This window comes from Mchenga conophoros, linkage group LG3, assembly GCF_057382185.1.
Source record: "Mchenga conophoros isolate Kocher_MC1m ecotype Shallow Benthic linkage group LG3, M_conophoros_male_GT1.1, whole genome shotgun sequence".
Lineage (NCBI taxonomy): Eukaryota > Metazoa > Chordata > Actinopteri > Cichliformes > Cichlidae > Mchenga > Mchenga conophoros.
The window spans coordinates 32,855,282-32,866,887 of record NC_140528.1 but is presented as its reverse complement, the minus strand read 5'-3'; the positions used below and the strand labels follow the sequence as shown (position 1 = coordinate 32,866,887).

Genomic DNA, 11,606 nt, shown 5'->3' with positions numbered 1-11,606 from the left:
CTGAGGGAGAAAGAAGAGAAACATTTGATTCAAAATTCACTTTAAATTTCATTTTACAAAGAGAGAAACAAGCGTCAGTAGTCTGAGGAGCTTGGAGAGAAAAGCGTCTGGACTTCTTTAAGTTTCTACTCATCACAGAAGCTTCTTCACCTCATCCTCAACACGGACCAAGGAATGAATACTGCACTTTTGGAAGAACTCCCTCCCCTGCAGCCTCTTATCGTCAAAGGGACGGAGGTGGAGAGGGCAAACAGCCACAGATTCCTGGGACTGCAGGTTACATCAGACCTGAGCTGGACTCTCAACACTACAGCAACTGTGAAAAAAGCCCAGCAAAGGCTTTATTTCATTCGGCTGCTCAGGAAAGCTGGCATGAACCACCACCCTCTCACCCAGGCCTGCAGAGGACTGATAGACAGCATCCTCACCGCAGGCATCACTGTCTGGTATGGAAACACTACACAGACAGAGAGGAAGGCTCTGCAGAGTCAGAAAGTCTGCAGAGAGGATTATGGGAACAACACTTGCATCCATGGACCTGCACATACAAAGCTGCACATACAATCTCAGACACAACAGAGCGGACAGCAGCATCACACACAGAACACGATTCTTCAACAGCTTCTTCCCCACAACTGTCAGACTGACGGCAAACAAAAACACACTGAACACTTAAAATAACACAGCACTACTTAACCTCACTTTGAATGTATCATCGGTTCACTGACCATCGGGCAATACACTCACAACAGACTTGTGAAACAGATCTGTGGAACAAATGTGCAACACTGTGAGTGCGATAAGAGGTAGAGAACTACACACTCTCTGTACATTTTCTTCTTTTTCTTTGTATATAGAAAATAGTACGACTACCCTACTCCGGACTTCATTTCTATCCTTCTGCTTTTTCTGTCTTTATATTGTTAAAGTGTGATTTGACTTGGAAAGCTCTGCACAAGTATTCCACTGTGCATGGACTGTTGGTCCTGTGTGCAAATGTCAAAATAAAAATCTTGAACCTTCAGTTGTCAGAGTAACTGGTGGAGACCCAGCAACACACTCAGACACAAACTGGTTCATCTGAAACACAAACTGAACTACGTCGTGTCTGCTGTACAGTGCAGCGTCCAGATGAACAGGATCAACAGGATGAACATCTTTTTAACAGTCGTTACAAAGATGTGAAGTTGTTTGGCTGACACAGACAAACAGTATCCCACATTCTTGATTTTTAGCTCACAAACACGTCTTATAAGGACTTATTGATCCTGAAATGTTGGAGGTTTTAGCTCTTTAAACAGTAAAGTTACAGGAGGATACAGATAATTATCAGGAAAATGTCCTCGGTTTGTTAAAACGATCCCGTCCGATAACACACGAGAACAATAAATGTATCATTTTCTGTTGTAACCCACAAACTGAACGGTCACACTCATCTTTCATGTTGTCACTAAAACATCACTCCTTCCACGTCTAGTTGGTCGTGATGGAGGCGGAGTGCGTTGGGTCCGCTTTCCCTGCCCAGCCGATGTTCCTGACGCAGGGAAACAGATCCTGTTGGGGATCCCTACCTTGGCACAACACCTGCCATGGTCTTTGCACACTCACCACAGTAAATGCATCATGTTGTCAGCTTTACAGTATCATAGTCAGAGAAACTGGTCAGGCCGCTCTCTTCCAAATGTCTACACTTCACCCTTTTACTGTCAGTGGGCTCAGAGTCCATCTAATGTGGCTCATTATCTGATGCCGTCTGCAGACCAGTGTTAGACACTGAGAGGTTGATGGCTCCGTGTCAGAGCACCGGCCTTAACGAAAAAGTTATCAATCGTTCTTTTCATCTTTTCTCATTACCCACAGCTACATCCACTCCTATCACGCTGCTCACCTCTGCTGCGACGTTTCAAACAGCCGGAAAGTAAATAATTTGGAGACGGTGCGTTTGTGTCACAGTGAACAGTGAAAACAGAGACTTTCTAAAACAATGATGCATGTTAGTCATGTGATGCAGGCATGTGACCAATTAAACAAAGATAGTGGAGAGCATTATACAGCAGCAGTTTTGACAGTCCTATTAAAGATGAATATCAGTCTGCACATGCTCCACAGAGCTTTTCTTCAAATTCTTTAATTCTCTCTCGCTTTTGCAACTTTGTACTTTTGTGTTACTCGCAGCAACAACTCCACCTCATTGTTAGTCCATTTTAAAACTCGGTGCTTTTCCTCCACCTTTTGCTGCGACGTTTCAAACAGCTGGAAAGTGAATAAGCGGCAGACAGAAATGAGACCGGTCGAATCGTCTTGCGTTTCACGCATGCGCAGGACTGGAACGTAAGCGTTTTCAGCCGTCTTAATGTGGACGCACAACTCTGTGAAAACGACTGAAAACACTAGTGTGGACGCGGAGCACTGTTTTCAAATCTATCCGGGCGAGTGTGGACGTAGCCTAAGTGGCACCATGGAGAAATGAGGTGGTGCTCTAGAGCCTAATGAAGTGAACAGAGTGAAGATTTGTGTAGAAGCAGGAAGTGTGATCAGCTGCACTCACCACTGTTGCTGAGAGGAACCTGATGGACTCCAGTGAATCTTCTTTTAGAGACAAACAGGACTCGACTGCAGCTCTGCTGCTGCTCTCTCACACTTTCACTTCTGCAAAATGACGTTGAGCTTCTTGTTTTTCAGCTGTTGCTCCGCCTCTTCCTGCCTCTCCCTTTACAGGAATCAGCCGGTCTGTACTCAGTGACTGTGTGCAGCGGGTGGGAGGTACATACAGTCTGTACTGAAGTAGAAGTACTACTGTTAAAAATACAGCAAGTACTAATTCAACTTCTTTACTCAAGTAAAAGTAAAAAGTACTGGCTGTGAAATGAGAGTAAAAAGAGCTGATTGAAGAACATTTCTAACACTTGTTCCATTGGCAGATTTTTTTCACTTATTTCAAGCTAAAATATTTATTAGAATTCAAATTTAGACAGAAACAAAGTGAATAATATTATTTTATTATCACGTTGATGCAGCACATGGTTCAGTTAGCTTTGTATAAACACGTTAAAACTCTCTATTTTTTCTCTGGTTTCAAGATTCACTGTCTTGAAAAAAGTTCATATCCGGTGGCGGACCCCCTCAGACATCAGTGCGTTGGTGGTTCTTTGTGTCCGGGGATGGGCGTCCAGGTACACACCGGCTCATTCCTTGGTGGCTGCTTATCGGGGCCTGGAGCCTGGGGCTCGCTTGGGCCACTTCGGGGGTGGGGTGCAACCGACCTCTCGGCCTGGGGCTCGGTCACTCAGGCACAGCTGGCTGCCGGCGGAGCTCACGGGCGCGTCACTGCAACTCCCCCTGGCTTCTGCTCCGCGGCTGCTGAGTGAGCCCTCATCTGGGACTCTCCTCAGCTCTTTCTGGGACAGTGGCGCGGCTGCCCCTCTGTTGGTCTTCCTTGGTCTCTTGTGTTCTGGGGGCCTCTGGATGTCTGGAGTTTTGATCTCCTCCATACCTGCTTCATGCCCTGGAGGACGGGGCTGTGGCCCCCCCACACCCTCTAGCAGATCATTACATGAAGGAACCTTTTAAAAACAAGCGCGTCCATGCTCACAGGTGTACACACGGGTGATCACACCCACAAACTACACCCTTTTTGGCTCCTACCTCAAAGCACACTGTGTTCTGTCGATCTTACAATAATGTTTAATATTTAGTATTTACTGTTATAGTCACATAGATCATCGTGATGTTGTTTATGCGATTGCTCTAGTCTTCCTCTGCTTGTTTTCTTTTTTCTTTCTCAACAGGTGATCCAGGGAAAGGAAAAAGAGAAAAAAAAAGGTGATGAAGCAGATTTTCATCGTGTTTTCTCTCTCTCTCTCTCTTTTCCTTTTTCTTTCTCTCTCCTTCGGTTAACTTTCTTCTGAACTTTTCTTCTTGTTTTTTTTTCTCGTCCCCGAGTCCAGTCTGGCCTGATTACAATAACTTATAAAAATAACTAATAAAGATCAAATAAACTATGACAATCAAGTGGACCAGTATTGCAAAAGGCCCACTTGGGAAAGTAAATCTGTTGGGCATTTGTCTTGGCCTTCAGACATAATTCTGATTGCTACAGTGCCAGACAGGACACACACACACACACACACACACACACACACACACACACACACACACACACACACACACACACACACACAAAGAAAAAGATAGACCTGAAAAGCTCAATTGAAGGCCGGACAGCCCTGATGCCAAAGGATCCCAAGAAGCAAGTGGTCTCACCCGAATACCTCGGTACCTCATACTGAATCCTGTCCATGCCCGCTATGGCTCCCCACACCCACTATCAGATCGTTACACGGAAAAACCTTTTGAATATAAGTGCACACAGGGGTGCGTCAAGATGAACCGAATCAACCTTTTGGGACTGCAGGGAGGGCACTGGCTGCCTCGAGAGCGAAATGCCGTGACCTGTTATTGGAGATACAACATCAGGAAATCTTTATATGGTATTAACCTGCTGTGCCCAGAAAATGGCACAGCTCATGGTGTGTTTGAAAAGCTGGGAAATCTAATATTGGATGCACTTAAGCTGCAACTGGGAACCAGCAAAGTAACACATTCACATTTAATGAAGTTTGGTGTGAGTGAGCAAGTATTTCACTGAGGCAGTTCAGTTCAGGGGGATGTGTAGGCTGGGATATCATCCACGTAGGCTTCTAGTTGAACAGCGTTGACCAGCCTCATCAGGAATGTTGCTCGTTCACGTCTGCTAAATTTTTAAATCCAAAACTTCAATTATATTGTACGAAATGGTCACGTGTGACAAAAGCATGTATGCATGATTACAGTTTTTACTGCCACGAGGACTGGACCGGATTCTGGACCGGAGTTTTTCCCATTTTGTGGATAAGCTGTCGGTCCACCGTTTACCTCAGCTGTCAATGCTGGAGCTGAGAAATGTCCACTTTTATTTACTCTCAAACAGGGTGTAAAACTTTGTGCAAGTTAATAAAGCTCACTGCTGACCGAGGACAGCCATGCTGAGGTGAGCTGTCGACGATATGCTAAACTGTTGGTTAGCGTTGGTATTAGCCTCTGTTAGCCTCTGCTAGCTGCAAACAGCAGCTAACAGAGGCTTTTCCACTTTCCTTGAAGTGGATCCTTCATCATTTGTTTCTATTCATGTGTTTTTGGCAGTTCTAGTAAATTGTAAACTCAGTCAAGAAAATCTAGATAAATGACAGATTTGTGTATGAAATGTTTTTAAGTATAGTTTTTAAAGTACTTCATCTGGAAACAGACTGTTTTTCAATCAGGCCTAATACTTTTCTTATGTTGAAAGCTGATAGAGGACAGGGTTTGATGAATGTCTGTGAGAGATTAGAGATTCAGAACAGAAACGCTAAGGCTGCTAGTGTTTGTCTTTATACCATTTTTCTTGTATCCACTGATATTAGCTAATAAATGTACGGTCTGTACATTTCTTCTGTGTGTGATGATGATTTATTTGTATAAAGAAAAAACTAGCTGTCACAACACAAATCAGTCAAATGTCTGATGTTCTACATATGTATATGTGTTACAGTGCTGCATTTCTGTCCTGACCTTTGACCCCATGCTCAGACTAAAGGTTCACACAGGCTGGTGTGTAAAAACAGCTAACAATGCATTTCTGTGTAAAGCATCATTTGTAGTAAACATTTAATGCCTGTTTCAGTTTTACACAACCTGATGGAAAAGAGAAGGAGAGCAAAGGTCAGTGAAGGGAATGACTGTAGTGCAAATACAGGTGATGTCAGTGAGGATGTGACCCTGCTGCCCTCTCCTAAACAGAGGAGACATTGTTACCCCAATACTGTCAGGCCAACATCAGCAATAAAACAGGGAAGATGTGGGGTTAATGGGCACTAATGTTAAAGAAGATTGTGTCACAGGGTTTTAGAGAAGCATTACATGTTAACTACAGTAGCTCCATAATGAATGAGTAACACGGGAAAAAGCTGTCCTGTAAAATTCAAACAAATCAAACAGTTGGAGCTGTTTAGTAAAGGAGCCGCCTACTAATATCATGTAAAAATGTTTAAGAATTCAAGAAAATTGCCGTATTTCCTGGACTACAAAGTGCACCTGAATATTAGCCGCACAAGCTAAAATCAGGGGAAAATCCTGTTTTGTACATACATTACCGCACGTGACTAAAAGCCGCCGGTGTTTCAATGTTGACTTATCATATGTAAGAGAATATGCACAAAGCGAATTGTCAGGAAAGAGATGGCTGTTTGGAGACACACCCCTTTTATTAATATTTTGAAAAACAAGTTATGGGTACATATTTGCATAACTTTTTAGGTATATGTACAAGTAGCGGTAATTACAAGTACGAAACATGTACTGTGCTTCATAAATGGGTAACAAATGTAGTACATAACAATAACCTACAGCACACCAGAAAAATAGATTCGGACTACTGTTATGTATGAACCAAGAATTATTGTGTGCTATGCAAGCCATCGCCAGTAGGGGGCACCACGCCCAGTTATGTGTGTGTGTTACTTCTGTGTTATCCCAATAAAGAAGAAGTCAACTTGTAAACAAACTATTGTGTGTGCAGTCTGACTCGGCATAAGCTCTAATAGTGTATTGACACTACAGTGGAAATATAACAACTACCTTTTAGGCTCAGGTGCAGCGACACGGCTTTAACAAGAAGAAAAGTCAGTCATTCACCATCTTTCTCTTCTTCCTGCGCACTAAAACCACCAAAGTCCTCTTCTCCAGTGTCGGATACAAACAGGCTCAGGGTGGCTTCGTCATCCACTCTCAGCTTCTTTCCTTCGTTGTCACTTTCAAAACCAAAGAAATCCTCGTTGTCAGTGTCAGAGTCGAACACCCTCTGAAGGGCCGTGGCGGTGTCCTCCTCTCCATCATGCAGCAGTCCAGCCCTTCGAAATCCGTTGGTGATCATGGATGTTTTCACACTTTTCCACGCTGTCAGATTCCACCGGTGGAGTTGAGCATAACTTGCTTCTCGCAAGTTTATCGCCGCTCATCATCCACGCCTCCTGCTGAACGCGAGGAGGAGGAGGAGGAGGAGGAGGATGGGAGATATGAGTGGTGATGGTGGTTGTTGTTGTTGTTGCTCTTTCTGTTGTTGCAACAGAGATTGGTGTCACAGAACCTGCAGGAGAGATGAGGAAGCTGGTTCAGTCAGTTTATCATCAGCTTAGCAGATTGGCTTTAAACAGGAAGTGATGTCAGTGTTCTGACCTCTGACCCTCAGAAAGCTCTGAGGAGATGATCCAAACTCATCAGTAGAACACCAGTAGAGACCTTCATCAGACTGCTGCACTTTAATGGTGATGAGTTTCTCTGATTTAGGTCCAACAGGACGTCCATTAAAGTAGAAATAAGCTGCAGCTGTGCCACCAATTTTGTTTTTACAGCATAGTGTGACATCACTTCCTGTCCTCACAGGAAGTGCAGGGATCTCCAGGATCACTTCTTTATCTGAGGAAAAGACCCACAGAGTGATGTAGAGGTGGTATAACAGTGTGCTGTTAGTCTGATGAAATGAATGACTTCATTACCTGATACAGTGATGTTGACTTCTTCACTCTTCTCTCCAGCTTCACCTTCACACCAGTAAACTCCACTGACTGGGCTGAACTCATCAAAAACACAGGATGGACCATTGAACCTCCCGAAGCCCCGCCCCCCTGCTCCACATGACTCAGTCCCACTTCCTGTGTCCCTCTTCACCGTCCATCCATCAGAGCCCAGCTGACCGTCACATGTCAGAGACACTGAGGCTGCTGTGAAGAACTGCTGAAGGTTTGGACTGACGCTCAGAGAGACTGGAGGACAGACGGACAGTTTCTATCAGTGTTTACACTCAGTGTTTGTCCTGGACCATGGTGCACTTCATCTACTCACCTGCACAAACAGTCAGTGCAGACAGCAGCAGCACACACACACCTGCAACAGGAGGTCAGAGGTCACTGAAGGTCAGAGGGCAGGAACCTGTTTCAATCTGGTCTTGTTCCAAAAACATCACATTAAAGGGGGGAGACCTTTAATTCACTTTTAAGGTTCTGTTTGGGCTTAAAAGTACATTTAGACTTATAAACATCACACAAAGCGCCAGCTCAGTTTTAACACATGCTGACGAAACTATGTTGGTACACTTGGTCTGAATGAGGTGGGCGTCATATCTGTTTTGACACTCCAACACCCTGCACCTAAACATTTCCCAAACTAAGCAGATTTTGGGGAATTGTTGATTATTGGAAGCAGAAGAGAAACTGCTCCCCACTCAGGCTTCATGAAGACTCAGCAGTTTGGGGTGGATGGGCAATAGGGAATAAAAGAGTAAGGGGTACAGCAGGCAAGAAAAGCATTCTCAGGATTAAACAGTCAGAACTTATAAACCAAAGCCATGGGATAAGGGTTAGTTGTTTATTCAGCATCAGCTGATGAATAAAAACCTGGAGAAGCTGCTTCATTGATCTTTATTCACAGGTTTGAGTCCCAGTTTGCTTCTGTTTGAAGCTCATCATGAGAAAAATAACAAAATACACAAAAGTAAGGTAAATGACAAAAAACAGTCTCCAATCCTTTCATTAGAGTCCACATGAAGGAAAGTTTGCTCTCTATAGTGGAAGTGAAGACTACATAACAGGCAGACCAGAGGAGCATGTGGTACCTGCAGCTAGCAGCTGTGGTTTCCTGAATGAAAATTGATCTTCGATAAAAAAAAGAGGTTGCCTGACTTCTCTACAAGTCAACATGTTAAAGACAACAAACTGGATATGAAGGTCCAACTCTCTGAGTCCAGAACACACGATGGATCTGAACTTTAAAACAATAAAAACACTAAAGAAGAAGAGTGAACTCTTCTTCTCGCATAAACGTAACTTCAGACTTTGGACAGACCTGAAGAGATTTCATTTTAGAGTCAGTCAGTGAGAGCATCCAGCACACACTCTGTTACTGTGTTATAAGATAAATGAACGCTATGAGTGAGTGAAGGATTTCAGCGTTTGACTCACCGAGGAGCAGAGACACAGATGAAGTCTTCATGATGTCGGGATGACGACTGGCAGCAGAGTGACACCTTCAGCTTCACCACTTCCCTGTCAAGATCATCACGCTGCTGCTTCTGGACAGCGAGGACGAGGAAGAGCTGGTGATGCGCAGTTAGCTGATTTGGATCAAAGCTGGCTCCTTATTTGGTACAGAGGAGGGAAGTAGAGGGCGGAGGTGGCTGTGAGCTGGGGTTTAAGAAGCTGCTGTACATCCAATCATCCAATCAACACTTAGGAACTCTTTCAAACCAGCAATCAGCAGCATCCACCTGCCTCAACAGTCAACACACACATATCCATACTCACATCTCAGAGAAAGCAGAGAAAGATGCACACCATCCCGTGGGAGGAGCCAAACGTCTAAAAATATTTGACCATGTGATCATGTATCATGAAATTTATCCCCACCCCAAAATCAAACATTTCTCCCCTAAAAGAAATGGACTTGGGGTTCAGAGTGTGTTTGGGGAGTGTGGGTTCAATTTGTCTCCACACTGGGTGAGTGCTGAATATTTGTATATGTGTGTATGAGGGTGGTGTATGTTTGTGTCTGTGTGTGCATGTTTGTCTATGTCTATGTGTCAAGTCAGGTCTCACATACTGGCTCACTCCCGGCGGCTGCTTGGCAGGGCCTGGCATCCGTGACTCCGTCAGGCTACTTTGGGGGGTGGAGGGCCCTCAAACCTCGGGCCTCGGTCTGCTCTGGTGCAGCTGGCTGCCGGCCCTCTCTGACTTCTGCACTGTGGCTACTGGGTGACATCCCATATAGGCATCTCTTCAGCTCTTTCAAGGTGGGTGGAGCATCTGCCCATCCGGTGGTCCTGGGGGGGGGGCTGAATCTATGACTCCCCACACCCACTATAAGATTGTTACACGGAAAAACCTTTTGAATACAAGTGCACACAGGTGTGCGTCAAGATGAACCGAATCAACCTTTTGGGACTGCAGGGAGGGCACTGGCTGCCTCGAGAGCGAAATGCCGTGACCTGTTATTGGAGATACAACATCAGGAAATCTTTATATGGTTTTAACCTGCTGTGCCCAGAAAATGGCACAGCTCATGGTGTGTTTGAAAAGCTGGGAAATCTAATATTGGATGCACTTAAGCTGCAACTGGGAACCAGCAAGGTAACACATTCACATTTAATGAAGTTTGGTGTGAGTGAGCAAGTATTTCACTGAGGCAGTACAGTTCAGGGGGATGTGTAGGCTGGGATATCATCCACGTAGGCTTCTAGTTGAACAGCGTTGACCAGCCTCATCAGGAATGTTGCTCGTTCACGTCTGCTAAATTTTTAAATCCAAAACTTCAATTATATTGTACGAAATGGTCAGGTGTGACAAAAGCATGTATGCATGATTACAGTTTTTACTGCCACGAGGACTGGACCGGATTCTGGACCGGAGTTTTTCCCATTTTGTGGATAAGCTGTCGGTCCACCGTTTACCTCAGCTGTCAATGCTGGAGCTGAGAAATGTCCACTTTTATTTACTCTCAAACAGGGTGTAAAACTTTGTGAAAGGAGTCTTGTGCAACCAGTGTTGGGGAGTAACGCAATACATGTACCGCCGTTACGTATTTAAAATACAAAATATGAGTAACTGTATTCCGTTACAGTTACCGTTTAAAAAGGTGGTATTCAGAATACAGTTACTTTGTTGAAATAAATGGATTACACTGCGGTACTTTCCTGTTTCATATTGTCGCGGGTCAGGACTGTTTGGGTTTTGTTTGACAGCTACGTTCTGTAGTTCTGGGCGGCAGCGTTGCGGTTGCCATGGTTACAGGGTGACGCTCTCGCTCTGCGTGTTTCCTGGGTGAGAGAGCGCCTTTTTGTTGTTGTTGTTGTTGTGTTAAGCTAATAGGCAGAATGCAGAATGTAGCCTCACGGGCAGTGTAGTCCGTGCTGCAGGGAGAATGGACTGCCATACTCGTTATGTGTCTGTGAGCGCGAGGAGGGAGAAAAAGGAAAAGTAGGAGCTGTCATCGAGCAGAAACGGGAGCTGGAAGCATGTAAATATAATAATAACCACTGCAGCCAAGAAGAGTGCCTGACAAGCCCAGCTGTAAGTAAGCTGTTAAGACAGATTGCATGTCTCCCTGGAAGCCCTAAAGATTACTTGGAAAACTTATCAGAGGGCAGTTAAGGCCGATAAACACTCCTACTTTTCTCAATTTATTTCAGCCAACTCTCACAACCCTCGTGTTTTATACAATACGATTAATTCTGTACTTAACTTGGAGGGTTACAACCTTTTGCCGTCCTCTGAGGCTATGTGCAATAAGTTTATTACCTTTTTTGTGGACAAGGTTGCTACCCTGAGGCCTCTGATTCCACCTATTGTTGATCCGGCCATGCATGCTCCTTGCTCAAGCCTATTCCCTGCTTTTGCACCGATTTCTCTGCGTGACTTAGAGGAGTTGGTGCTACATGCTAAGCCCTGTGGCTCCCCAAATGATGTTGTTACTCCCCGCTTTCTCCAAAAAGTATTTCCCATCATTGGACCTTATATCCTGAAAATTATCAATACTAGTCT

The 11,606-nt window shown here is 44.5% G+C and overlaps 1 protein-coding gene across 1 annotated transcript; it reads right to left on the bottom strand.

Annotated features, from left to right (window-relative positions):
• Nucleotides 1–5,703: 5,703 nt before the first annotated feature.
• LOC146578230 (uncharacterized) lies at nucleotides 5,704–9,683 on the bottom strand. The gene is made up of 7 exons (XM_085267782.1): nucleotides 9,670–9,683; nucleotides 9,033–9,207; nucleotides 7,918–7,959; nucleotides 7,572–7,838; nucleotides 7,252–7,491; nucleotides 7,017–7,162; nucleotides 5,704–5,712 (listed from the first exon to the last, which is right to left on the bottom strand). The coding sequence occupies exons 2-7, from the start codon at nucleotides 9,061–9,063 to the stop codon at nucleotides 5,704–5,706; spliced, it is 735 nt and encodes a 244-aa protein (XP_085123908.1). The 5' UTR covers nucleotides 9,064–9,207; nucleotides 9,670–9,683.
• Nucleotides 9,684–11,606: the final 1,923 nt, after the last annotated feature.

Coding starts and splice junctions, on each gene's coding strand:
- LOC146578230 (XM_085267782.1), bottom strand. CDS start 9,063: ATGAAGACTTCATCTGTGTCTCTGCTCCTCG. Junction 7,839..7,917: donor TGCACTGACTGTTTGTGCAG/GTGAGTAGATGA, acceptor TCTGTCCTCCAG/TCTCTCTGAGCGTCAGTCCA. Junction 7,163..7,251: donor GAGCTTTCTGAGGGTCAGAG/GTCAGAACACTG, acceptor TCTCTCCTGCAG/GTTCTGTGACACCAATCTCT.